The following is a 27,080-nucleotide window of genomic DNA, read 5'->3' as shown; positions in this document are numbered from 1 at the left end:
ATAATGTTCGCTCCAAACCCCTGTATTATAAATGTCAAGATGACTCTGGGCTTAGCCTCTGTTATAATTCATGGCAGAGATTGATATGACAGTGAAACCCTGCTCTAACAATGTTGTATTAAAATAGTCACAATATGTCTTCATGGCATTTGAATGTGTCTTTAACAAATGTCTCAACATACTTTAAGTTTGTGCTTCTGAGGACGTAGCTACAGGTCACTCATAATCATTCCAATTTGCTTTGCTCAAATTCATCACTGAACAGAATGATTGTTTTATGTTGTTAGTTTGCCTCAAACTTGATATGGGCTTGTTAAGACTGTTGCTATGGAAATGACATGTTCACTTCTGTTGTGTTGGCAGTGCACCAAGTGTTTTCCCACTAAAGCCTGCACTCACAGTGCTACTCAGAAACACACAGACCAGATATCTTGGCCAGGTCGCAGTTGCAAATGAGAACTTGTTCTCAACTAGCCTATCTGGTTAAATAAAGGTGAAATAAATCAAAATAAAAAGATACAGTAGAGATGGCGAAAATGCGAAAACATCATCTCACAGAATCAGTTTTAATGAACAACATTGTCAAGATCTAATTTATTACTTTTGAATCACAGCTTCAGCATATAGCCCTCACTATAGATACAATTCATACATCAAGATAATGACTGATACAGTTAAATTGTGGTTTTCACAATTGAACAAATAGTGCAATCAATGGCCATGGCTGCATAGAAATATGGTGTAATCAAGCAGCTATTAAAGCAGCTATAACAAAGTTCAGTTAGATCAGCATCAGTTACTAAAATTAGCTCCAGGTAAAACATGCTTGCTATAGACTAACCATTTCCTCATAAAACATATCTAATTAAAAGTGCAACATTCACTATGTTTATTGAGCTCTGGTACGGTTGCCAGTACTTAGCTAGTTACTGAGGAGAAACGTTTCAGATGGCTCTACCCAAACATGGCAACCGGATAGAGGCGGGCGACTGGGGGCGCAGTAGAACTCAAAGGGCACCTCTAAGCAGTGCTCTGCCATGCCAGGCAAAGCTTGGGCATCATGCTGGCACCTGGCAACATTTGCAGATAGATTAGGCATGATAGTAGTCTGCTTTAAAGCTTATCATCAGTATCTGCTAATCAGGGGCTCGCTTAATGCGCTGCATTCATTACAGTCAGACAGACATAGTAAATGATCTGTCTCTGTCTCCACAGCCCGCTAATTAATGTGACTCTCTCCGGCTGGCACTGCTTAAAGTCGAGTGCTTTTCGCAAAGGACCTTTTCCTTCAGAAATGAAGCCACATGGAGAACAGAACACACTGTGAAGTCTGAGCCCCCATCATGCCTGTGGTCTCTCTCCATGTCTCTAATAGACGCATAGTAAACAATGGCCTTAATTTTTGTGCCTGGGAAATAATGATCTGATGCATTTACTAGCTAAGCCTCTCTGAGACAATGGTGGACGCACAAACCAACCTCAACGTGACTGCCACCTCATTTAAGACAAGAGAAATCACGGAGATAAAGATTCCGCCCATAACTGAACCACGCTCTTTCTGGTGAAATCTGCTGCAAATTAGCATGTCTTGTCAGTAATGTTCAGCAACATTGTTTATTTTAAAGCAATGGATGGATCTATGTTGTAGCAGCAGTGATCCTAATAAACCTTTGTCTCAGTCTCTCTAGATGTTTCTGGTGGTAGTGGTGTTCATGGGGATGTCCTTGCTGCTCTTCCCTGGGCGCTGTGTCATCTTAACTACATCAACATTAACATTATCTTGGTTCTTGCGGAAGCAGTAAACCCCGTAGAGGCGGAACTTCAAGTCGGGGAAGCCCAGGTGGCGGACCCCCGGTTGGGGCCCTCCGCAGCGGGTGCGTGGGTTGACGATGGGGTAGCGGATACTTGCGTCCTCCAGCCAGCCGGCCTCACAGCGATCCAGTAGCTGGATCTTCCAGGCAGCATAGAGCTGACCCACCTTGGCCACCACCGAGCTGTCACGCAGGCACGCCTTCACTGCCTCAGCATAGTTAACCTTCTTAAAACGCTTCAGGAAATACACCTCACCTGGAGGAGAGAGGAGGGGAGGAGAGAGAGAGAGAGAGAGAGAGAGAGAGAGAGAGAGAGAGAGAGAGAGACAGAGACAGAGACAGAGACAGAGACAAAGAGAGAAACAGACAGCCAGAAAAGACAAGGAGAGAAATTGCCAGGGGTGTGAGACAAAGAAATAAAGACAGAGAACCACATGAGACAGCAGCAGATTCCCTGAGGGGAGAGATCCTGAGTTCTTATGGCCTAGACCAGTCTGATACCTCGCCTATAGAATGTGTTCCCAATCTCTAATCAACCAAACATCCGTCTGGGCAGCTGCTCAAAATCGAAAAGCAATACAGCATCGGTGGACAGTAAAATACTTCAATTTCTACTTTCATCTTGCACTGGGAAGACTTCTCGCCTACCAGAATTTACAGAATTGGAATCATGATTGCAGAAAGTATTTGAGCTAAAATGAAGCTGAGTTAAGTTTTTACAGAGAGAAATAAAAAAGCAACCCTAGAAAACACAGGGTAGTTTTCTACCACAGAACGGCTGCCAACAGCCTTACACTTGGCTATCGATTTTGCGTTTGTTTATGTGGCTGATGCCTGTTAGGGAGGAATATTGTCTCATATTTCCCCAAAGGTTACTGTGTTAATATCTTCCAGCTGGTCAGTGCAACAGTATCCCCTACCATTACTCCTGAAGATAGCCCACATCTCAGGCCAGTCTGTCTGTTGACTGTAATTAACTCACTGCAATGAAGAGACTGCTAGGTCTCCACTATGAAGTACCAGGTTAATGTTCGACTATGGCTACTGTGTACTTTATCTTCTCTAGTTCAGATTTGTTTTAATTTGATTTATTTAACCTTTATTTAACTAGGCAGATGCTCAGATATTGTTGACAAAATGACTTTTACTTTAATGTTCACAGGAAGAAAATCATTACTTTTATTCAGTCTCAGGAGAAGAAAAAAAATTGAAAATCTATTTTGTTTCGGAATGCATCCAATGTTGTTATTTCTTTGCCGACTGAGTCACAATCTTGCCGTAGCACTCAACGGCTGTACCCATAAATCAAGATTCTCAAATTGAATGTTTCAATTCCCTGGTAGCAGATGGATAATTCTGTCATGATGAGTTCTTGTACAGTAGAGCAGCAGTGTAGCAGCAGTGCTCCTAAATTTGTTTTGAGCCATAGAACCAGACTAGGCTTCTTCCCCTGCCACGACTGTGTGGAAGTGTTGATGGAAATCAAAGGAGAGGAGATAAAAGCACAGCTAGAAGACCCTGTGGCCCTTTTAAGAGGGCGGAATCAACACAAGGTTAGGGGATCACAGGCAGGGATCAGAGACAGGCTCCTATCGCTGCTGTGGACTCTGGCTGCATCTCAATACATCTTGCCTCATCTCCCTCCCTTCGTCTGAACAGATCTGAAAACACTGTATAGTCAGAGCAGAGGCAATACAGTGGAAAGATATCTGGGGAATCTACCCGTCACCAATCAATGTTAATATATCTCATCTGCTCAAGAAAAGTAAAAAGTAAGCATGGAAAGGACCCCACACACACCACACACTCACCATTGAGGTTGGAGGTGAAACAGAAAGCATCGTAGCGCTCATCCTCTTTGTGTCTGTAGCCGTAGTTGCGTACCCCTGCAGGGGTGTCCTTGCGGCCACACTGGTCCCGGGGGTGGGAGATGGGGTACTGGACGGAGCCGTCCTCCAGCCAGCCTGCGTTGCACCAGTCCAGGCCCTCTAGCCAGGCCTTGTGGAGCTGGGCATGGGAGGCCAGGATGGCATCCTGCTCCTTACACACGTCCTCAGCCTGGTGGTAATTCAGCTTGTAGCGCCCCACCCGTGGGTAGTATGGGAACACCACGCCTGGAGGAGAGAGAGAGATACTGAACTATGAGGACAAGTTACTCATGTTGTGAAAGCTGAAAAACACTAACTCCATTCTGCCAGTTACATTTTCAAATACTTCATTTTTCATTTTGACTGAGGTCTTACACCACACATAACCCATCTAACCGCTACAGAGGGCAGTGAGTAAAGCCCAATACATCACTGGGGCACAGCTCCCTGCCATCCAGGACATCTATACCAGGCGGTGTCAGAGGAAGGCCCTACAAAATTGTGAAAGACTCCAGTCACCCAAGGCATAGACTGTTCTCTCTGCTACCGCATGGCAAGCGATGGCAATGCACCAAGTCTGGAACCAACAGACTTGGTGCAACAGAACCAACAAATAAAATAAAATACATTTTTATTTGTCACATGCGCTGAATACAACAGTTACAACCTTACAGTGAAATGCTTACATACAAGCCCTTAACCAACAATGCTTTAAGAAGTTGTGAGAAAAAAAAAGTTAAGTAAAAAATTGAAAATAAATTGAAAATAATTCAACAGAAGCAGTAAAATAACAAGAGAGGCTATATACAGGGGGTAACGGTACTGAGTCAATGTGTGGGGGTAATTGAGGTAATATGTACATGTAGGTAGAGTTAAAGTGACTATGCATAGATTATAAACAGAGAGTAGAAGCAGCGTAAAAGGGGGGTCTGGGGAGCCCTTTGATTAGCTGTTCAGGAGTCTTATGGTTTGGGGGTAGAAGCTGTTTAGAAGCCTCTTGCACCTAGACTTGTAGAGAGAACAGTCTATGAGGGTGGCTGGGGTGGCTGGAGTCTTAGACAATTTTTAGGGCCTTCCTCTGACTGCTTGATATAGAGGTCCTGGGTGGCAGGAAGCTTGGCCCCAGTGATGTACTGGGCCATACGCAATACCCTCTGTAGTGCCTTTAAAAAAAATGTTTTACCTTTATTTAACTAGGCAAGTCAGTTAAGAACAAATTCTTATTTTCAATGATGGCCTAGGAAAAGTGTGTTAACTGCCTGTTCAGGGGCAGAACGACAGATTTGTACCTTGTCAGCTCGGGATTTGAACTTGCAACCTTCCGGTTACTAGTCCAAAGCTCTAACCACTAGGCTTCCCTGCCGCCTTGTGGTCAGAGGCCGAGCAGTTGCCATACCAGGCAGTGATGCAACCAGTCAGAATGCTCTCGATGTTGCAGCTGTAGAACCTTTTGAAGATCTGAGGACCCATGCCAAATCTTTTCAGTCTCCTGAGGGGGAATAGGCTTTGTCATGCCCTCTTCACGACTATATTGGTTTGTTTGGACCATGATCATTTGTTGGTGATATGGACACCAAGGAACTTGAAGCTCTCAACCTGTTCCACTACAGCCCTGTTGATGAGAATGGGGGCGTGCTCGGTCCTCCTTCTCCTGTAGTCCACAATCATCTCGGGGAGGGAGAGGTTGGTGTCCTGGCACCACCCGGCAAGGTCTCTGACCTCTTCCCTATATGCTGACTCATCATTTTGGGTGATCAGCTCTACCACTGTTGTGTCATCGGCAAACTTGATGATGGTGTTGGAGTCGCGCCTGGCCGTGCAGTCATGAGTGAACAGGGAGAATAGGAGGGGGCTGAGTACGCACCCCTGAGGGGCCCCCGTGTTGAGGATCAGTGTGGCGGCTGTGTTGTTCCCTACCCTTACCACCTGGGGGCGGCCCAGGATCCAGTTGCAGAGGGAGGTGTTTAGTCCCAGAATCCTTAGCTTAGTGATGAGCTTTGAGGGCACTATGGTGTTGAACGCTAGACTGAAGTCAATGAATGACATTCTCACATAGGTGTTCCTTTTGTCCAGGTGGGAAAGGGCAGTGTTGAGTGCAATAGAGATTGCGTCATCTGTGGATCTGTTTGGGTATTATTCAAATTGGAGTGGGTCTAGGGTTTCCGGGATAATGGTGATGATGTGAGCCATGACCAGCCTTTCAAAGCATTTCATGGCTACAGATGTGAGTGCTACGGGTCGGTAGTCATTTAGGCAGATAACCCACTGTTCCTAGGCCGTCATTGAAAATAAGAATTTGTTCTTAACTGACTTGCCTAGTTAAAAAAAGTTGAAGAAAAATAAACTCAGTCAGTGAAGAGACTTGCCAGTTGGTCAGCACCTGCTCGCAATACACGTCCTGGTTATGTGTCTGTTATGTGTCTGGCCCTGTGGCCTTGTGAATGTTGACCTGTTTAAAGGTCTTATTCACATCGGCTATGGAGAGCGTGATCACACAGTCATCCCGGAGCGGTTGGTGCTCTCATGCATGTTTCAGTGTTACTTGCCTTGAAGTGAGGCAAGTAACACTAGCTCATCTGGTAGGTTCGTGTCACTGGCCACTTTCTTATTGTGTTTCCCTTTGTAGTCTGTAATAGTTTCAAGCCCTGCCACATCCGATGAGCGTCAGAGCCGGTGTAGTACGATTCAATGTTAGTCTTGTATTGACGCTTTGCCTGTTTGACAGTTCGTCGAGGGCATAGCGGGATTTCCTATAGGCTTCTGGTTTAGAGTCCCGCTCCTTGAAAGCGGCAGTGCGGATGTTGCCTTGTTTGGTTATGTACGTACGGTCACTGTGGGGACGGCATCATCAATGCACTTATTGATGACGTCAGTGACTGATGTGGTGTACTCCTCAATGTTATCAGAAGAATCCTGGAACATATTCCAGTTTGTGCTAGCAAAACAGTCCTGTAGCTTAGCATCTGCTTCATCTGACCACTTTCTTATTGACCGAGTCACTGGTGCTTCCTACTTTAGTTTTTGCTTGTAATCAGGAATAATGGTCAGATTTGCCATAGAGGGCGAGGGAGAGCTTTGTATGCATCTCTGTGTGTGGAGTAAAGGTGGTCTAGAGTGTTTCCCCTCTGATTGCATATTTAACATGCTGATAGAAATGAGGTAAAACTGATTTGAGTATACAGCTCATTGAGTGCGGTCTTAGTGCCAGCATCGGTCTGCAGTGGTAAACAGACAGCTATGAAAAATATAGATGTAAACTCTCTTGGTTAATTGTGTGGTCTACAGCTTATCATGAGATTCTCTACCTCAGGCGAGCAAAACCTCGAGACTTCCTTAGATTTCGTGCACCAGCTGTTGTTTACAAATATGCATAGGCCGCCTCCCATTGTCTTACCAGAGGTCGCTATACTATCCTGCCGGAAAAGCTTAAAACCCGGCAGCTCTATGTTAATCATGTTGTCGTTCAGCCACGACTCGGTGAAACATAATACATTACAGTTTTAATGTCCCGTTGGTAGGATATATACATGCTCGTAGTTTGTCTATTTTATTATCGATTATGAAGGTAGATTACCCTCTCGGCGACGGATCCTTACAAGGCACCCGGACCGTCGTCCATGATATACCTCTGTCTTTTCCTTCTACGAATGACGGGGATGAGGGCCTTGTCGGGTGTCTGGAGTAAATCCTTCCCATCCGACTTGTTGAAGAAGAAGATTTCCTCAAGAACGGGGTGAGTAATCGCTGCCCTGATATCAAGAAGCTCTTTTCGGTCATAAGACACGGTGGCAGAAACATTATGTACAAAATAACACAATTGGTTACGGGATCGTAAAATGGCAGCCATCTCCTTCGGCACCATTGTAGGTAACAGCTTCTACCCCCAGGACCCTGAACAGCTTCTACCCCCAAGCCATAAGACTGCTAGTTAAATAGTTAACCAACATCTATCCAGACTATCTGCATTGACCCCTTTTGCACTAACTCTTTCGACTCATAACATACGCTGCTGCTACCGTTTATTATTTATCCTGTTGCCTAGTCTCTTTATCCCTACATATATGTACATGTCGACCTCAATTACCTCGTACCCCTGCACATCAACTCGGTACTGGTACCCTGTGTATATAGTAAAGTTATCATTACTCGTTGTGTAATGAAACAGTCAGGGGTCACCAAGTCCAACATAGCTTCAGCGTGTAAATCAGCTAGAAAGATGTGTCGGCATTGAGTAATTGTCTCTGGCCCCCACCCGGTTAGGGGGAGTGATGAGCTCTACAGCAGTCTCACAACTCAATCGCTGGTTGAAAACTGTTTTTGCCCCTCCCAAAAGATAGAATTTGTAGATAATTGGCCCTCTTTCTGGGACTCACCCACAAATAGGACAAAGCCTGGCCTGTTGAGGAGTGGCGGACTCCATCCTAGCTGGAGGGGTGCTCTCATCTTATCTACGAACATAGACAGGGCTCTAACTCCCCTAGCTCCACAATGAAATAGGGTGCAGGCCAGGCAGCAGGCTGTTAGCCAGCCTGCCAGCATAGTGGAGTCTGCCACTAGCACAGTCAGTGTAGTCAGCTCAGCTATCACCATTGAGACGGTATCTGTGCCTCGACCATGGTTGGGCAAAACTAAACATGGCGGTGTTCACCTTAGCAATCTCACTAGAATAAAGACCTCCTCCATTCCTGCCATTATTGAAAGAGATCGTGATACCTCACATCTCAAAATAGGGCTACTTAATGTTAAATCCCTCACTTCCAAGGCAGTTATAGTCAATGAACTAATCACTGATCATAATCTTGATGTGATTGGCCTGACTGAAACATGGTTTAAGCCTGATGAATTTACTGTGTTAAATGAGGCCTCACCTCCTGGTTACACTAGTGACCATATACCCCGCGCATCCTGCAAAGGCAGAGGTGTTGCTAACATTTACTATAGCAAATGTCAATTTACAAAAAAAAAAAAATATGTTTTTGTCTTTTGAGCTTCTAGTCATGAAATCTATGCAGCCTACTCAATCTGTAACGGTTTTCCGTATGAGAAGGAGAGTCGGACCAAAATGCAGCGTGTAGATTGCGATCCATGTTTTAATAAACAAACGTAAAACACGAATCAATACAAACACTACAAAATAAAGAATGTAACGAAAACCTAAACAGCCCTATCTGGTGAAAACACATAGACAGGAACAATCACCCACAAACACACAGTGAAACCTAGGCTACCTAAATATGGTTCCCAATCAGAGACAATGACAAACACCTGCCTCTGATTGAGAACCATATCAGGCCGAACATAGAACTGGACAAACTAGACATGTAACATAGAATGCCCACTCAGATCACACCCTGACCAACCAAAACATAGAAACATACAAAGTAAACTATGGTCAGGGTGTGACACAATCACTTTTTAAGGCTACTGTTTACAGGCCTCCTGGGCCATATACAGCGTTCCTCACTGAGTTCCCTGAATTCCTATCTGACCTTGTAGTCATAGCAGATTATATTCAAATTTTTGGTGACTTTAATAGTCACATATAGAAGTCCACAGACCCACTCCAAAAGGCTTTCGGAGCCATCATCGACTCAGTGGGTTTTGTCCAACATGTCTCCGGACCTACTCACTGCCACAGTCATACTCTGGACCTAGTTTTGTCCCATGGAATAGATGTTGTGGATCTTAATGTTTTTCCTCATAATCCTGGACTATCGGACCACCATTTTATTAAGTTTGCAATCGCAACAAATAATCTGCTCAGACCCCAACCAAGGAGCATCAAAAGTCGTGCTATAAATTCTCAGACAACCCAAAGATTCCTTGATGCCCTTCCATACTCCCTCTGCCTACCCAAGGATGTCAGAGGACAAAAATCAGTTAACCACCTTGCTGAGGAACTCAATTTAACCTTGCGCAATACCCTAGATGCAGTTGCACCCATAAAAACTAAAAACATTCGTCATAAGAAACTAGCTCTCTGGTATACAGAAAATACCCGAGCTCTGAAGCAAGCTTCCAGAGGAATGGAAATGGTGCCACACCAAACTGGAAGTCTTCCGACTAGCTTGGAAAGACAGTACCGTGGAGTATTGAAGAGCCCTCACTGCTGCTCGATCTTCCTATTTCTCCAACTTAATTGAGGAAAATAAGAACAATACAAAATTAATTTTTGATACTGTCGCAAAGCTAACTAAAAAGCAACATTCCCCAAGAGAGGATGGCTTTCACTTCAGCAGTAAGAAATTCATGAACTTCTTTGAGGAAAAGGTCATGATCATTAGAAAGCAAATTAAGGACTCCTCTTTAAATCTGCGTATTCCTCCAAAGCTCAGTTGTCCTGAGTCTGCACAACTCTGCCAGGACCTAGGATCAAGGGAGACACTCAAGTGTTTTAGTACTATATCTCTTGACACAATGATGAAAATAATCATGGCCTCTAAACCTTAAAGCTGCATACTGGACCCTATAACTAAACTACTGAAAGAGCTGATTCCTGTGCTTGGCCCTCCTATGTTGAACATAATAAACGGCTCTCTATCCACCGGATGTGTACCAAACTCACTAAAGGTGAGAAAAAGCCAAACCTTGACCCAGAAAATATTTTTAAAACTATGGAATCTCCCATTCCTCTCAAAAGAAATTGAAAAAGCTGTTGGCAGCAACTCACTGCCTTCCTGAAGACAAACAATGTAAACAAAATGATTCAGTCTGGTTTTAGACCCCATCATAGCACTGAGACTGCACTTGTGAAGGTGGTAAATTACCTTTTAATGGCGTCAGACCGAGGCTCTCCATTTGTCCTCCTAGACTTTAGTGCTGCTTGAGATACCATCGATCACCACATTCTTTTGGAGAGATTGGAAACCCAAATTGGTCTAAACAGACAAGTTCTGGCCTGATCTTATCTGTCGGAAAGATATCAGTTTGTCTCTGTGAATGGTTTGTCCTCTGACAAATCAACTGTAAATTTCGGTGTTTCTCAAGGTTCCGTTTTAGGACCACTATTGTTTTCACTATATATTTTACCTCTTGGGGATGTCATTCGAAAACATCATGTTAACTTTCACTGCTATGCGGATGACACACAGCTGTACATTTCAATGAAACATGGTGAAGCCCCAAAATTGCCCTCGCTGGAAGCCTGTGTTTCAGACATAAGGAAGTGGATGGCTGCAAACCTTCTACTTGGAAACCCGAACAAAATAGAGATGCTTGTTCTAGGTCCCAAGAAACAAATAGATCTTCTGTTGAATCTGACATGGTTGTACAGTCGTCTCAAATAAAACTGTAAAGGACCTCGGGGTTACTCTGGACCCTGATCTCTCTTTTGACGAACATATCAAGACTGTTTCAAGGACAGCTTTTTTCCATTTACGTAACATTGCAAAAATCTGAAATGTTCTGTCCAAAAATGATGCAGAAAAATGAATCCATGCTTTTGTTACTTCTAGGTTAGACTGCTGCAATGCTCTACTTTCCGGCTACCTGGATAAAGCACTAAATAAACTTCAGTTAGTGCTAAATACGGCTGATAGAATCCTGACTAGAACAAAAAAAAAAGATAATATTACTCCAGTGCTAGCCTCCCTCCACTGGCATCCTGTTATGGCCCGGACTGATTTCAAGGTTTTACTGCTAACCTACAAAGCATTACATGGACTTGCTCCTACCTATCTTTCTGATATGGTCCTGCCGTACATACCTACACGTACACTATGGTCACAAGACGCAGGCCTCCTAATTATCCCTAGAAATTCTAAGCAAACAGCTGGAGGCAGGGCTTTCTCCTATAGAGCTCCATTTTTATGGAATGGTCTGCCTACCCATGTGAGAGACGCAGACTCGGTCTCAACCTTTAAGTCTTTATTGAAGACTCATCTCTTCAGTAGGTCCTATTATTGAGTGGGAAGGTGAACGGAAAGGCACTGGAGAAACGAACCGCCCTTGCTGCCTCTGCCTGGCCGGTTCCCCTCTCTCCACTGGGATTCTCTGCCTCTAACCCTATTACAGGGGCTCAGTCACTGGCTTACTGGTGCTCTTCCATGCCGTCCCTAAGAGGGGTGCATCACTTGAGTGGGTTGAGTCACTGACGTGATCTTCCTGTCTGGGTTGGCACCCCCCCTTGGGTTGTGCCGTGGCAGAGATTTTTGTGTGCTATACTCGGCCTTGACTCAGAATGGTAAGTTGGTGGTTGAAGATATCCCTCTAGTGGTGTGGGGGCTGTGCTTTGGCAAAGTGGGTCGGGTTATATCCTTCCTGTTTGGCCCTGTCCGGGAGTATCATCGGATAGGGCCACAGTGTCTCCTGACCCCTCCTGTCTCAGCCTCCAGTATTTATGCTGCAGTAGTTTATGTGTCGGGAGGCTAGGGTCAGTCTGTTATATCTGGAGTATTTCTCCTGTCTTATCCGGTGTCCTGTGTGAATTTAAGTATGTTCTCTCTAATTCTCTCTTTCTCCCTTTCTTTCTTTCTCTCTTTCAGAGGACCTGAGCCCTAGGACCATGCCTCAGGACTACCTGGCATGATGACTCCTTGCTGTCCCCAGTCCACCTGGCAGTGCTGCTGCTCCAGTTTCAACTGTTCTGCCCGGGGCTATGGAACCCTTACCCTTAATTGTTTTTCTCTGCATTGTTGGGAAGGGCCCATATGTAAGCATTTCACTGTTAGTCTACACCTGTTGTTTACAAAGCATATGACAAATAAAATGTGATTTGATTTGAACCCTTCAACCTTAACCCCTGACCTTCAAGATCCAGGTTGACAAATCCCGTGTCGTCCTCCATGTCGTTGGTGACCTCGCACTCGTAGCGTCCGTAGTCCTCCAAAGTGACGTTGTGGATGATGACAGATGCGTCTCCCGGTCCATTCTGTTCTAGAGACACACGGCCCCGGTACGATCTGAACACCCTCTGCTGAAGGCCCAACGCCACAAACACGTCCTCAAACACCAGTGCATCCGTCACCTTGGTCCACTTGATACGGATGCGGTTGGGGTCGGAGCTCTCGGGTTCGTGGTGGTAGCGGCAGGGCAGAGTGATGGAGCCTCCCCGGTGGGTGATCACTTTACCAGGGGCGGTCTGAACGATCACTGCTCCAGTGTCATCCTCTGGACACAAAGAGGGAGAATAAAGGAAGAAGAATGGTCAGGAGAGGTAAGGTTGGGAGGAATTATGCTTTTCAATGATCTGGTCCTGCAAGGGGGTCCACTCTGGCCTGCAGGTGGTTTGATTAAAACATTATCATAATAATATTTACATTTTTTGTATTTCTTGGCAGGGAAAAAACTCTATATACTTTGAAATGACTAAAACCAAATTGAAACTCTGTAGAAATTATATCGTACCTACATTCACACAGTTTTTTGACTGTGTCCAGCTCGCTAATAATCACATAAATGAAAGCTAGGCAGTCAGGGAGCATTAACAATTCCCTAAAAGATGGATAGAGGACCATTTTTTGTGCGCCCCTCGAGACCTTATTGAAGAGCGAATATGACACCCTTGAGCTGACCTGTACTTTACCTACAGTGCATTAGAAAGTATTCAGAATCCTTGACTTTTTCCACATTTTGTTATGTTACAGCCTTATTCTAAAATGGATGAAATACCTTTTCCCCCTCATCAATCTACATACAATACTTCATAACGACAAAACCAAAACAGATGTTTTCAAAATTTTGCAAATTTATAAAAATGAAAGAATGAAATACCTTATTTACAAAAGTATTCCGACCCTTTGCAATGTTACTCGAAATTGAGCTCAGCTGCATCCTGTTTCCATTGATCATCCTTGAGATGTTCCTACAACTTGATTGGAGTCAACCTGTGAAAAATTCAATTGATTGGACATGATTTAGAAAGGCACACATCTCTCTATATAAGTGCATGTCAGAGCAAAGACCAAGCCATGAGGTCGAAGAAATTGTCTGCTGTGCTCCGAGACAGGATTGTGTTGAGGCACAGATCTGGGGTAGGGAACCGAAAAATGTCTGCAGGATTGAAGGTCCCCAAGAACAAAGTGGCCTCCATCATTCTTAAATGAAAGAAGTTTGGAACCACCAAGACTCTTCCTAGAGCTGGCCGCCCGGACAAAATTAGCAATCGGGGAAGAAGGGCCTTGGTCAGCGAGGTGACCAAGAATCCAATGGTCACTCTGTCAGAGCTCCAGAGTTCCTCTGCAGTACTCCACCAATCAGGCCTATATGATAGAGTGGCCAGACGGAAGCTACTCCTCAGTACAAGACATATGACAGCCCGTTTGGAGTTTGCCATAAGGCACCTAAAGAACTCTCAGACCATGAGAAACAAGATTCTCTATGATGAATCCAAAATTGAACTCTTTGGCCTGAATGCCAAGCAGTCTGGAGTAAACCTGGCACCATCCCTATGGTGAATGATGCTGTGGGGATGTTATTCAGTGGCAGGGACTGGGAGACTAGTCAGGATCGAGGGAAAGATGAACGGAGCAAAGTACAGAGAGATCCTTGATGAAGACCTGCTCCAGAGCGCTCAGGACTTCAGACTGGGGCGAAGGTTCACCTTCCAACAAGACAAAGATCCTAAGCATACAGCTAAGACAACACAGGAGTGGCTTCGGGACAAGTCTATGAATGTCCTTGAGTGTCCCAGCCAGAGCCCGGACTTGACCCCAATCAAACATCTCTGGAGAGACCTGAAAATAGCTGTGCAGCGACACTCCCCATCCAACCTGACAGAGCTTGAGAGGATCTGCAGAGAAGAATGGGAGAAGCTCCCCAAATACACGTGTGCCAAGCTTGTAGCGTCATACCCAAGAAGACTTTAGGCTGTAATCGCTGCCGAAGGTACTTCAACAAAGTACTGAGTAAAGGGTCTGAATACTTCCATTTTTTTTATTTGTAATAGATTTGCAAACATTTCTAAAAACTTGTTTTTGCTTTGTCATTATGGGGTATTGTGTGTAGAGTGATAAAGGGGAGAAAATGATTTAATCCATTTTAGAATAAGGCTGTAATGTAAATGGTCAGAAAACTTTCCAAATGCACTGTATATAGGGACTACTGCTACAGTTATGGGAACCACCCAAACTTCAGTTAAAATATCAGGATAGTGAAAGTGTATATAATTAGATAGTATGTGAGCAAGAAAGATCCACAAAGCCTATCTTCTTCTCTCTACAATGGCTATCGTTTCCCCTGTGGGGGCCAATGGGGGTGAGGAGACGTGTCACCTGAGAGATGTGTGTTTCATCATCAAGACCAGACCCCAGCAAGCCTTGTTCTGTGTCCCTGGCACTGCCTCATTGAAGAAAGAACTTCTGAGCTGTGTTTGAATACCCGTACTAACATACTGTATACTACATACTTAATGAGTATATACTACATACTATATACTATTAGTTCATTTTATTATACTGTAACCGAACGGTATCCTTTCAGTTGAATGTACTAGCTCTTTGCCTGTCTACCAGAAGTTGATGCTGTTGCTATGCAACCTCTTGCTAGCTAGTTAGCCTAAAAATGACTAGTTAGACATTTTACAACTTCAGGTGTGTTCTTAAATTCAATCTGGAGTGCGCTCATAAATTCAGAGCATTGTCAGATTGTCCGTTTGTAAACTCCTCAAGCCGAGGAGTGGGGTTGATTTGAGCGTTCTTGCCTGGCAATCATGTACCCAAGCTGACGTTGGCTACCTTGCTATCTACTTCCAGACACAAATGAAACCACTCTGACCATTTTACTCGCCCTAGCAGAGCTGGTTAGGCCGTTTTCATGTTATCCAGAGCACGAATGTTCATTGAGAACGCACAACGACTATACCATTTAGCTAAGCTAAGAATGACGGGAATAATCAAGTAAATAAAAGTTGGCTAGTTAGTTAGATATCCTATTGTTAATATACTAGCAAGTTTGATGTATAAATAGCCAACTAATGTTAGGTAGCTAGCTAACATACCAGTACATACTGCTGTAATGATATGCTATGTGGTTTGTAAGGACATGTGCATTTCCTATTAGGTGTAGTAACGTAACACAGCCGTAATACGTTACTGCTTAGTAACAGCATAGTAACTAATATAAACAGATGTAGATCCCAGATACTACACTCCTCCCCCATAGTGTTTAACTCCCAGAGAACAAGGTAAATACATCAGGGAACTACTAATGCAATATCTGAACAATGCATTCTTAAACATTTTTCAACTACTGGGTTGAAGCAGACGTTTCAAAGCCCAGCACAAATCCAGGGGATTATTCTGCCCAGAAGATGTGTCCTAATAACTAACCCAGGTAATGTCCTTTTTCTTTCCTTTTATCTAGGACATATTAAAGTGTTTGTTTTACTATCCGTTACCTCCTTAACCAGCTCAACTCACAGGTCAAGCTTTTGAGGTGCCCTTCGCTGTCGAATAGGATATCTCCGCTCCTCCTGGGCTTCCAGTGGTGGGCCAGGTTCGAGTGGAAGGTCAGGCTGTCTCTCCCGTACGTCCACAGTCAGGAGAAAAGTCCTGGGGGTCGTTATTGTTCTTGTTCTCTCGGCATGTCTCTGCTGGGGCGTTGGACTGTAGCAGATGATCCACATGAACGTTGACCTGGCGATGACCAATTTGGACTTGGTAAGTCAAAGGTCCTCTGCGTTGCAAGATCACACCTGAGTTCCACAGGCGCTTGGGGTGTCTGAAATTACGTACCATCACCCTCTCTCCCTCTTTGAATTCTCTGACAGTCTTTGAGTGTCTGTCATGAGCTTTCTTCTGCTGTAGCTGGTGCTTTGCCTCAGTGCTTGACAAGTCTGGTTTCAACCATGTCAGGCATGGCGTGGTTGGCATTTCAGAAACAGTTCAGCTAGTGTACATTCCGTTACTGTGTGTGGTGTGTTACGGTAAGTAAACAGGAACCAGGGAAGCCTTTGGTGGGTGGACACAGACTGAACCTTTGAGTAGTCCAGGCCTTCTTAAAGGTTTGCACGGCTCTCTCCGCTGCTCCGTTTGATGCCGGATGGTAAGGTGGTGACAGGATGTGCCTTACTCCGTTGTTCTTGAGAAACATTTCAAAATCGTTTGACGTGAAAGGAGGGCCATTGTCCGATACGAGCTCCTTGACTAGTCCAAAGGATGCGAACAGGTGTCTGAGAAGATTGATGGTCTTCTCAGCTGTGGTCAGTTGAGTAGGGAACACTTCCATTCTCTTGGAATGGACATCGATGACAACAAGGAAATGTTTCTTGTCAATCTCGGCGTAATCCACATGGATGCGTTCCCAAGGTGTAGCAGCCCAGGACCATGGATGAAGAGGTGCAGCAGCAGGCTTATTGTGAACAGCTTCACAAGGTGAGCAGTGGCCTACATGCTGTTGAATGTCCTGATCCAGTCCAGGCCACCACAGATAACTGCGAGCGAGTACTTTCATTCGAGTGATCCCTGGATGTCCCTCATGCAGGTCAGATAGCAGTCTCCTCTGGAATTTGTGAGGTACCACCACACTTGATCCCCACATCCTTGATCGGACAACTGGTCTTTCTTGTCGATGAATGGACGAAGGTTATTGTCATTTATGAAGGTTGGCCAACCGCCTAATGTTAAGTCCAAGACTTTGGAAAGCACTGGGTCTTTCCTTGTTTCCTCTGCTATGTCTGAAGCAGATATGCGCAGTTCGTCAATGAGAGAGATCTGGAAGACTGCTCTATCATCTTCACTGTCGGAGTCACTATTGCATGGTAGTCTTGATAGTGCATCAGGCATTTGCGTGATCACTGGATCATCTGTACTCAATCTCGTCGTAGGCTAACAATATCAGAGCCCAACGTTGCATTCGAAGTGCAGCAAGGGTTGGTATAGCTGATTTTGGTCCAAGGATGGCCAACAGAGGCATGTGATCTGTCAGCAGTTGGAACTTCCTTCCGTAGAGGTATTTGTGAAACTTCTTCACTCCGAATATTATGCTCAGGGATTCCTTCTCAATTTGAGCATAATTTTTCTCACTTGGTGACAGAGTCCGTGATGCAAATGCGATAGGGTGTTCTTCACCTGACGGTAGAACGTGAGATGACGGCTCCTACTCCGTATGGAGATGCATCACACGCGGGTCTCAGCTTCATCTCTGTGTTGTAGTGGGCAAGCCACTTGCTCTTTAGCAGACGCTATTTGCAAGTCTTGAATGCTTCTTCGCATTTTGGGGACCAATTCCACTTTGTATCGGCCTGCAGCAGTTGGTGAAGCGGATGCAACAGTGTGGACAAGTTTGCCACAAACTTTCCGTAATAGTTCAGGAGTCCCAAAAATGACCTCAGCCCTGAGATATTTGTGGGTGCTGGTGCGTTTACGATTGCTTCCACCTTGCTGTTGGTTGGGTGCAGGCCTTGTGCATCAATCTTGTATCCGAGATACTCCACTGAGTCCTGGAGGAACTCACACTTGCTGCGTTTCATTCTCACTCCGTATTTTTCCAGTCTTGACATCACTAATAAATAAAATGCAAATTAATTACTTAAAAATCATATAATGTGATTTTCTGGATTTTTGTTTTAGATTCCGTCTCTCACAGTTGAAGTGTACCTATGATAAAAATTACAGACCTCTACATGCTTTGTAAGTAGGAAACACTGCCGATTTTGCAGGTTATCAAATACTTGTTCTCCCCACTGTATGCAGATACTTGGGAGGAACATCTGTCCTGTATTCAAGCCTAGCTGCGGGCCGCCTCACGATCAATCCGGCTAAATGTGAGTTTGCTCAGGCGACCATTACATACCTTGGAAAGGTGGTTGGACAGGGTGAAGTGCGTCCTGTTCAGGCTAAGGTGGTAGCTATTGATGCTTTTCCACCACCAACTACTAAAAAGGAACAGATGCGTTTCTTGGGAATGATTGGTTATTACGGTAGTTTTCTCTACTGTGGTCGCTCCCTTGACAGATTTGCTGAAAGCTAAGGCTGTTTACGTATGGTTTTCTAGTTGTCAACGGGCTTTTGAAGATGCAAAGAGGTTGCTTACCTCAACTCCAGTGTTGGCTGCTCCTTGTGTGGATTTGTCATTTACCTTGCAGGTGGATGCTAGTCATGTGGGGGCATGTGCAGTTTTGCTGCAAGCAGATGTGTCTGGGGTTGAGAGGCCTGTAATTTTCTATTCCAGAAAGTTGAACCATTATCAGTTGAACTACTCGGTCATTGAAAAAGAAGCGCTAGCACTTATATGGGCGCTACAACACTTCGAGGTGTATGTCGGGTCGGGAGTAGTGCCTATTGTGGTCTACACCAACCATAATCCTCTCACCTTTTTGAGGTCCATGATGTGTCCTAATCAGAGGAGAATGAGATGGTGTTTATTTTTTACAAGCATTCCATCTCGATGTGCGGCACATCCGGGGGACATAATGTCATTGCTGATGCGTTCTCTCGTGCGCCCTGTTCCTGAATGTCCATGTGACTGACCACTGTTATTTTGTGTCTGGTATTGTTGTGTTCTGTCACTCCAGTCTGTTCCCTTCTGGTCTCGTTTTCTTCTTTCCTCTTAAAGGTTGCTTCCTGTCCGCAAAGGTTGCTGAGGTCTGCAGAGGATGAGCTTGGCTGGGGCAAGTGGACTCAGAGGCTGGGTCAATTTGTGTGACTGGTATGCTGTCCCGGGGGCCTTGTTGGTCCCCGGTTTTATGGGGGGGTGTGACGACCCTCCTACTCTGTCTGCCGAATTCTTTCTCTTTGCTCTTGTTTTCCTTAATAGGATGTCGGTGGGCGGAGCCGGGAGGGTCGTCAGCAAAATGGGACACCTGGGTTTGGGTGTGTTCCATTCGTTGAGGAGACTCTCAATGCAGACACTGATTTTGGGCTGTGGCATTTTTGTGGCTGTTTTTGTTTGTTTGCGTTGGCACCTTTCAACACCCCTCATTATCACATTAATGCATGCCACCACTCACTTATACTACTGATTACTGACTACACACACCATTGTTAATTGTATTTAGTTAATAAATATATTTTGTTATTCCTTAGCTCCACGTTGTCTCCCTTTTTGTTATGAACTTTGAGCCGGTTCGTGACACTGTGTACAGGTACAGTGATCGGTAAGCTGCTCACAGCTGATGCTTAAAATTAGAGAGGGAGATATAAGACTCCAGCTTCAGTGATTTTTGCAATTCGTTCCAGTCATTGGCAGCGGAGAACTGGAAGGAAAGGCAGCCAAAGTAAGCATTGGCTTTCGGGATGACCAGTGCAATATACCTGCTGGAGAGCGTGCTACGGTTGGGTGTTGCTATGGTGACCAGTGAGCTGAGATAAGGCAGGGCTTTACCTAGCAAAGACTTATAGATTACTTGGAGCCAGTGGGTTTGGCAATGGATATGTAGTGAGGGCAAGCCAACGAGAGCATACAGGTGGCAGTGGTGGGTAGCATATGGGGCTTTGGTGACAAAACAGATGGCACTGTGATAGACTACATCCAGTTTGCTGAGTAGAGTGATGGGGGCTATTTTATAAATGACATCGCCAAAGTCAAGGATCGGTAGGTTAGTCAGTTTTATTAGGCTATGTTTGGCGGAAAGAGTGAAGAAGCCTTTGTTGCAAAATAGGAAGCCGATTCATGATTTAATATTGGATTGGAGATGCTAAATGTGAGTCTGGAAGGAGAATTTACTGTCTAACCAGACACCTAGGTAGTTGTCCACATATTCTAAGTCAGAACCGTCCGGAGTAGTGATGCTAGTCGGACGGGAGGGTGCGGGCAGCAATCGGTTGAAGAGTATGCACTTAGATTTACTAACATTTAAAAGCAGTTGGAGGCCACGGAAGGAGTGTATGACGTTGAAGCTCGTTTGGAGGTTTGTTAGCACAGTGTCCAAAGACGGGCCAGATGTATACAGAATGGTGTTGTCTACGTAGAGGTGGATAAGATAATCACCAGCAGCAAGAGCGACATCAATGATGTATACCGAGAAAAGAGTCGGCCCGAGAATTGAACCCTGTGGCACCCCCAGAGACTTCCAGAGGTCCGGACAACAGGCCCTCCGATTTGACACACTGAACTCTATCTGCGAGGCAGGCATTTGAGAAGCCAAGGCTATTGAGTCTGCCGTAATAATGCGTTGATTGACAGAGTCGAAAGCCTTGGCCAGGTAGATGAAGATGGTTGCACTGTACTGTCTGTTATCGATGGCGGTTATGAAATGGTTTAAGACCTTGAGCGTGGCTGAGGTGCACCCATGACCAGCTCGGAAACCAGATTGCATATTGGAGAAGGTACGGTGGGATTCAAAATGGTCGGTGATCTCTTTATTAACTTGGCTTTCGAAGATTTTAGAAGGGCAGGATGGATATAGGTCTATAACAGTTTGGGTCTAGAGTGTCTCCCCTTTGAAGAGAGGGATTACCGCAGCACCTTTCCAATCTTTGGGGATCTCAGATGATACGAAAGAGGTTGAATAGGCAGGTAATGGGGTTACAACAATTTTGGCTGATAATTTTAGAAGGAGAGGGTACAGATTGTCTCGCCCAGCTGATTTGTAGGGATCCAGATTTTGCAGCTATTTCAGAACATCAGCTGTCTGGATTTGAGTGAAGGAGGAGCGGGGGGGGGGGGGGGTTGTCAAGTTGCTGCAGGGTGTGCTGAGATGTTGGCCAGGGTAGGTTACCTAACAGTACGAACTCTGAATATAGATGGGGGGGGGGCGATCAATTCACATATGGTGTCCAGGGCATAGCTGGGGGCTGAAGGGGATCTATAACAAGTGGCAACGGTGAGAGACTTGCTTCTGGAAAGATGGATATTTATAGCCTACGTACCTCAGAATGTAGTGAAGCAATATGTGTGGGATGGGGATAGAGACAAAGTCAGAGATCTTACCTAGTACATGAACAACTTTCCTCCTTCCCTTCTCAGCATCGGCAGGGAGGGAGGTCACAGAGAGGACAAAGGTTAGGACCACGCAGGTCACTGTCCCCAGGAACAGGGGCTGTGAGGAGTGCTGCAAGGGAGGCAGGGAGAGAGGGACACATTTGAGTTTGAGTTATGGTGGTGCTCAATGGTGCTGCTAGGCATTCCTAAGGCCTGAAATGGCTAAGCTATATAACATGGAGGATGGACCAACTCCTATCTTGTTTAGGACATGACTAATGAGCAATTCTGAAACTGAACATCATGTGCTATATTATGCAGTGGTAAGAGAGTGCATTACACCATGTGATATAGCAATTCAGGAATAGGGCTTCTAACGTCACCGGACTTGGCACTAAATTATAACCCCAGGAGAAAGAGCGAGGTGATGAAGCTGCTCAATTAAGTAATTCAGAAATGGTATTACACAATTAGTTAGTCCAATTGGTTTGACCAAGGGGGCATTTAAGTCTGTATGTAGGTTAAGGTTGGAATATGGTGAAGTATTAGTTCAACTTCATTGTACAGTAGAATACATACAGTACCAGTAAAAAGTTTGGACACACCTACTCATTCAAGGGTTTTAATTTTGACTATTTTCTACATTGTAGAATAATAAAGACATCAAAACTATGAAATATTGGAATTATGTAGAAACCAAAAAAGTGTTAAACTCAAAAATATATATATTTAGATTCTTCAAAGTAGGCACCCTTTTGCCTTGATGACAGCTTTGCACACTCTTGGCATTCTCTCAACCAGTTTCACCTGGAATGCTTTCTCAACTGTCTTGAGTTCCCACATATACTGAGCACTTGTTGGCTGCTTTTCCTTCACTCTGCGGTCCAACTCATCCCAAACCATCTTAATTGGGTTGAGGTCAGGTGATTGTGGAGGCCAGGTCATCTGATGCAGCACTCCATCACTCTCCTTCTTGGTCAAATAGCCCTTACACAGCCTGGAGGTGTGTTGGGTCATTGCTCTTTTGAAAACAAATTATTATCCCACTAAGTGCATACCAGATGGGATGGCCTATCGCTGCAGAATGCTGTGGTAGCCATGCTGGTTTAGTGTGCCTTGAATTCTAAATACATCACTGACAGTGTAACCAGCAAAGCACCAACACCATCACACCTCCTCCATGCTTCACGGTGGGAACCACACATGCGGAGATCATCCATTCACCTACTCTGCGTCTCACAAATTTGGACTCATCATACCAAAGGACAGATTTCCACCAGTCTAATGTCCATTGCTTGTGTTTCTTGACCCAAGCTAGTCTCTTCTTATTATTGGTGTTCTCTAGTTGTGGTTTCTTTGCAGCAATTCAACCAAGAAGGCCTGATTCAAGCAGTCTCCTCTGAACAGCAGAAATGCCTTCTGGAATGTGAACTTTTATGTGCCTTAATAACAGACTTGTATGTCATCTGTAAATACAAATAAAATTGTTAAATTACGAGCCTAGTTGGTTTAGCCGTGGAAAAAAAGAGCAACCTCCCCACTAGCCATGATTGGCTGCGACAATGAGTAGGCTGGACATGCCGAGAAATGAATTCGGATTGGAATTCCATATAGCACACTTCTGTCTATTTAAGCTGGTCTGTATGTGTAGCTAATCCTGTCTAACACTGCTTTAAAAAAATGCATTGTGTAGTAGAACTGCATAAGTGTTGCTCTCCACTTTCTGGAGGACCAACTTTTGAAATCAGAGGAATTAGAGTATGATAGCTAATGAGATGGAGAAAACACCTGTCTGCCGGTTTACATCTTCAAACTAAGGGCAACAATGGCATCTGTGATGGGGAGAAGCGTCCATCTATGAGATATACGGGTAAGATAGTCTAGGTAGCTACATTTTCAGATATTTCACATTTCTAATTTTGACAAAGTTGTTTTCCTTTCAAGTTAAAGTGCACTGTTACTTAGCTAACATTTGCTGGCTGGCTCGCTAGCTAACGTTACGTGTATGATCTTATTATTCGTATTTCAGAGCCATTTGCTTTGCTAGTTATAGCCTAATGTTAGCTAGCTAACATTGAACCTGGTTGGTTAGCTACCTGCAGATTCATGCAGGGTAGTAATGTCATGAGTTGGGATTATGGTTCATTGCTTAGCTAGCTAGCTAGCTAGCTACGTGTCTTAAAAAAGACTCCACTATGCAAGTAACAATTTCAATAGAATGTCACTGCGACAACTGTTGATAGACGTAGCTGGTAAATTCGCTCTGGCTATCGACTCCGATTTCAGAACACAGGTAAGATAGTCTAGGTAGCTACATTTTCAGATATTTCACGTTTCTAATTTTGACAAAGTTGTTTTCATTTCAAGTTCAATTGTACTGTTAGCTAGCTAACATTAGCTGGCTGGCTCACTAGCTTACATTATGTGTATCGTCTTATTATTTGTATCTCAGAGCCATTTGCTTTGCTAGTTATAGCCTAATGTTTGCTTGCCAACATTGAACCTGGTTGGTTAGCTACTTGCAGATTCATGCAGGGTAGTAACGTCATGAGTTGGGGATTATGGTTCATTGTTTAGCGAGCTAGTTAGCTACATGTCTTAACAAAAGACTCCACTATGGAAGTGTCCATTTCAATAGAATGTCACTGCGACAAATGTTGATAGACCTAGCTGGTAAATTCGCTTTGGCTATCTACTCCGATTTCAGAGCACTCTTGTCTGAGTGTGCTAGAGTGCAGAATAACTTGACGAATTTACGAACTGTAAACACCCATTGAATATGGCCGGTGTCAGTAAACGTTGGCAAAAAAGCCTAAATTGTTGCCAGCAGCACAGTTGCAGTCACCAACGCTCTGGATAACATAAAAACAGCCAAACCACTATTCTGGGGTGAGTAAAACGGTCAGTGAGCTGTTCTCTCATTTGCGTCTGGAAGTAGATAGCAAGCTAGCCAACATTAGCCAATTAGCTTGGGTGCTTGACTGCTGTTGTTAGGACAGAAATCGGATAAACCCTTAGAGATGTGTGGGGCTAATGCTTAAGAGGGTGTGAACAATGCTGAAAGGGTGAAGACAAAGAAAAGCACTCCGGGAGGTACCAAAACATTCAAAGGCCGTTTTCTCAAAAGTGAGGTTACAATTACTTTCCCATTGTCCCTCAAATGCAGCATATGCAATTCCATTTTGTAGCTCTGTGTCTCTGCTTTTATCCAATAAACACAAGTTCAGATTTTGCCACATAAGACCGAATCAAGGTGGTTGGTCACATTTGGGCAGCAATTTCTGAGGCTGGTAAATCTAATTAATTTATCCACTGCAGCAAAAGTAACTCTGGGTCGTCCTTTCCTGTGGTGGTCCTCATGAGAGCCAATTTCATCATAGCATTTGATGGTTTTTGCGACTGCTCTTGAAGAAACGTTCAAAGAAATGTTCATTCTTGACTGACCTTCATGTCTTAAAGTAATGATGGACTGTCATTTCTCTTTGCTTATTTGAGCTGTTCTTGCCATAATATGGACTTGGTCTTTTACCAAATAGGGCTATCTTCTGTATACCAACGCTATCTTGTCACAACACTACTGATTGGTTCCAACGCATTAAGAAGGGAAGAAATTACACAAATTAACTTTTAAAAACTTTTAACCTTTTCCTTGAAATTCATTCCAGGTGACTACATCATGAAGCTGGTTAAGATAATGCCAATAGTGTGCAAAGCTGTCATCAAGGCAAAGGGTGGCTACTTTGAAGATTTTCAAATATAAAATATATTTTGATTTGTTTAACACGTTTTTGGTTACTACATATTTCCATTTGTGTTATACGGTGACTGAGTTCACCAGGAAGTGCATATGAGATGTTGTACCCACTGTGACTATTAAAACCTCCCAAAAAAGAAACCGTGGATGGATGGCAGCATTGGCGCAAAACTGAAAGAGCAAACCACCGCATTTAACCATGGCAAGTTGACTGGGAATATGGTCAAATACAAAAAGTGTAGTTGGCAATCAAACAGGAAAAACGTCAGTACTGAGACAAAGTAGAGTTGCAATTCAACAGCTCAGGCACAATCATTTTTTTGGCAGGGTCTACAGACAATCACATACTACAAAGGAAAAACCAGCCACGTCGCGGACACCAACGTTTTGCTTCCAGTCAAGCTAAATACATTCTTTGCCCGCTTTGAGGATAACACAGTGCCACCTATGTGGCCTGCTACAAAGGACTGTGGGCTCTCCTTCTCCGTGGCTGACGCGAATAAGACATTTAAGCGTGTTGACCCTCACAAGGCTGCCGGCCCAGGCGACATCCCTATCCGCGTCCTCCGAGCATGCGCAGACCAGCTGGCTGGAGTGTTTACGAACATATTCAATCTCTCCCTATCCCAGTCTGCTGTCCAAACTTGCTTCTAGATGTCCACCATTGTTCCTGTACCCAAGAAAGCAAAGGTTACTGAACTACATGACTATCGCCCTGTAGCACTCACTTCCGTCATCATGAAGTGCTTTGAGAGGCTAGTTAAGGATCATATAGCCTCTACCTTACCTGACACCCTAGACCCACTTCAATTTGCTTACCGCCCCAATATATCCACAGACGATGCAATCGCCATCGCACTGCATAGTGCCCTATCCCATCTGGATAAGAGGAATACAAATGCAAGAATGCTGTTCACTGACTTTAGTGCAGCATTCAACACCATAGTACCCTCCAAGCTCATCATTAAGCTCAGGGCCCTGGGTCTGAACCCCGCCCTGTGCAACTAGGTCCTGGACTTCCTGACGGCCACCCCCAGGTGGTAAATACAGGAAACAACAACTCCACCTCAGTAGGCTGAAGAAATTTGGCTTGGCCCTTAAAACCCTCACAAACATTTACAGATGCACAATTGGGAGCATCCTGTCGGGCTGTATCACCGCCTGGTACAGCAACTGCACCGCCCGCAACCGCAGAGCACCCGATGTCACAGGAAGGTCAAAAAGATCATCAAGGACATCAACCACCCGAACCACGGCCTGTTCTCCCCGCTATCATTCAGAAGGCGACGTCAGTACAGGTGCATCAAATTGGACCGAGAGACTGAAAAATAGCTTCTATCTTAAGGTCATCAACTGTTAAATAGCCATCACTAGCCGGCTTCCACCGGGTTACGCAACCCTGCACCTTAGGCTGCTGCCCTATATACATAGACTTTGAATCACTGGCCACTTTAATAATGGAACACTACTCACTTGCGCTAGGAAGCATTTCGCTGAACCCGCAATAACATCTGCTAAACATGTGTATGTGAAAAATAAAATTTTAGTTTATTTGAACACAAGCATTTCGCTACATCCACAATAACATCTGCTAAAAATGTGTCTGTGACCAATACAATTTTATTTTATTCATAGTTTTGAGGTCTTCACTATTATTATACAATAGTGAAAATAAAGAAAACCCCTGGAATGAATAGGTGTGTCCAAAGTTTTGACTGGTACTGTGTATGGATACAATGTCATACAGAGCCTCCAATGTTTAGATGTTAAAAAAGTAAACAATAATATAATGAATGTAATAAAGAGTTGTTATTGCAGCAGAATACATTCCTTTTTAGGCACCTCTGC

General features: G+C 44.4%; 1 protein-coding gene across 1 annotated transcript; it reads right to left on the bottom strand.

The window, feature by feature from the left end:
• Nucleotides 1–759: 759 nt before the first annotated feature.
• On the bottom strand, nt 760–22,321 carry LOC139415565 (hyaluronan and proteoglycan link protein 4-like). The gene is made up of 5 exons (XM_071163678.1): nt 22,286–22,321; nt 21,488–21,608; nt 12,425–12,787; nt 3,623–3,925; nt 760–2,067 (listed from the first exon to the last, which is right to left on the bottom strand). The coding sequence occupies exons 1-5, from the start codon at nt 22,319–22,321 to the stop codon at nt 1,685–1,687; spliced, it is 1,206 nt and encodes a 401-aa protein (XP_071019779.1). The 3' UTR covers nt 760–1,684.
• Nucleotides 22,322–27,080: the final 4,759 nt, after the last annotated feature.

The sequence above is a fragment of the Oncorhynchus clarkii genome, chromosome 1 (assembly GCF_045791955.1).
Source record: "Oncorhynchus clarkii lewisi isolate Uvic-CL-2024 chromosome 1, UVic_Ocla_1.0, whole genome shotgun sequence".
Taxonomy (NCBI): domain Eukaryota; kingdom Metazoa; phylum Chordata; class Actinopteri; order Salmoniformes; family Salmonidae; genus Oncorhynchus; species Oncorhynchus clarkii.
This window is presented reverse-complemented; position numbering and strand designations above follow the sequence as displayed.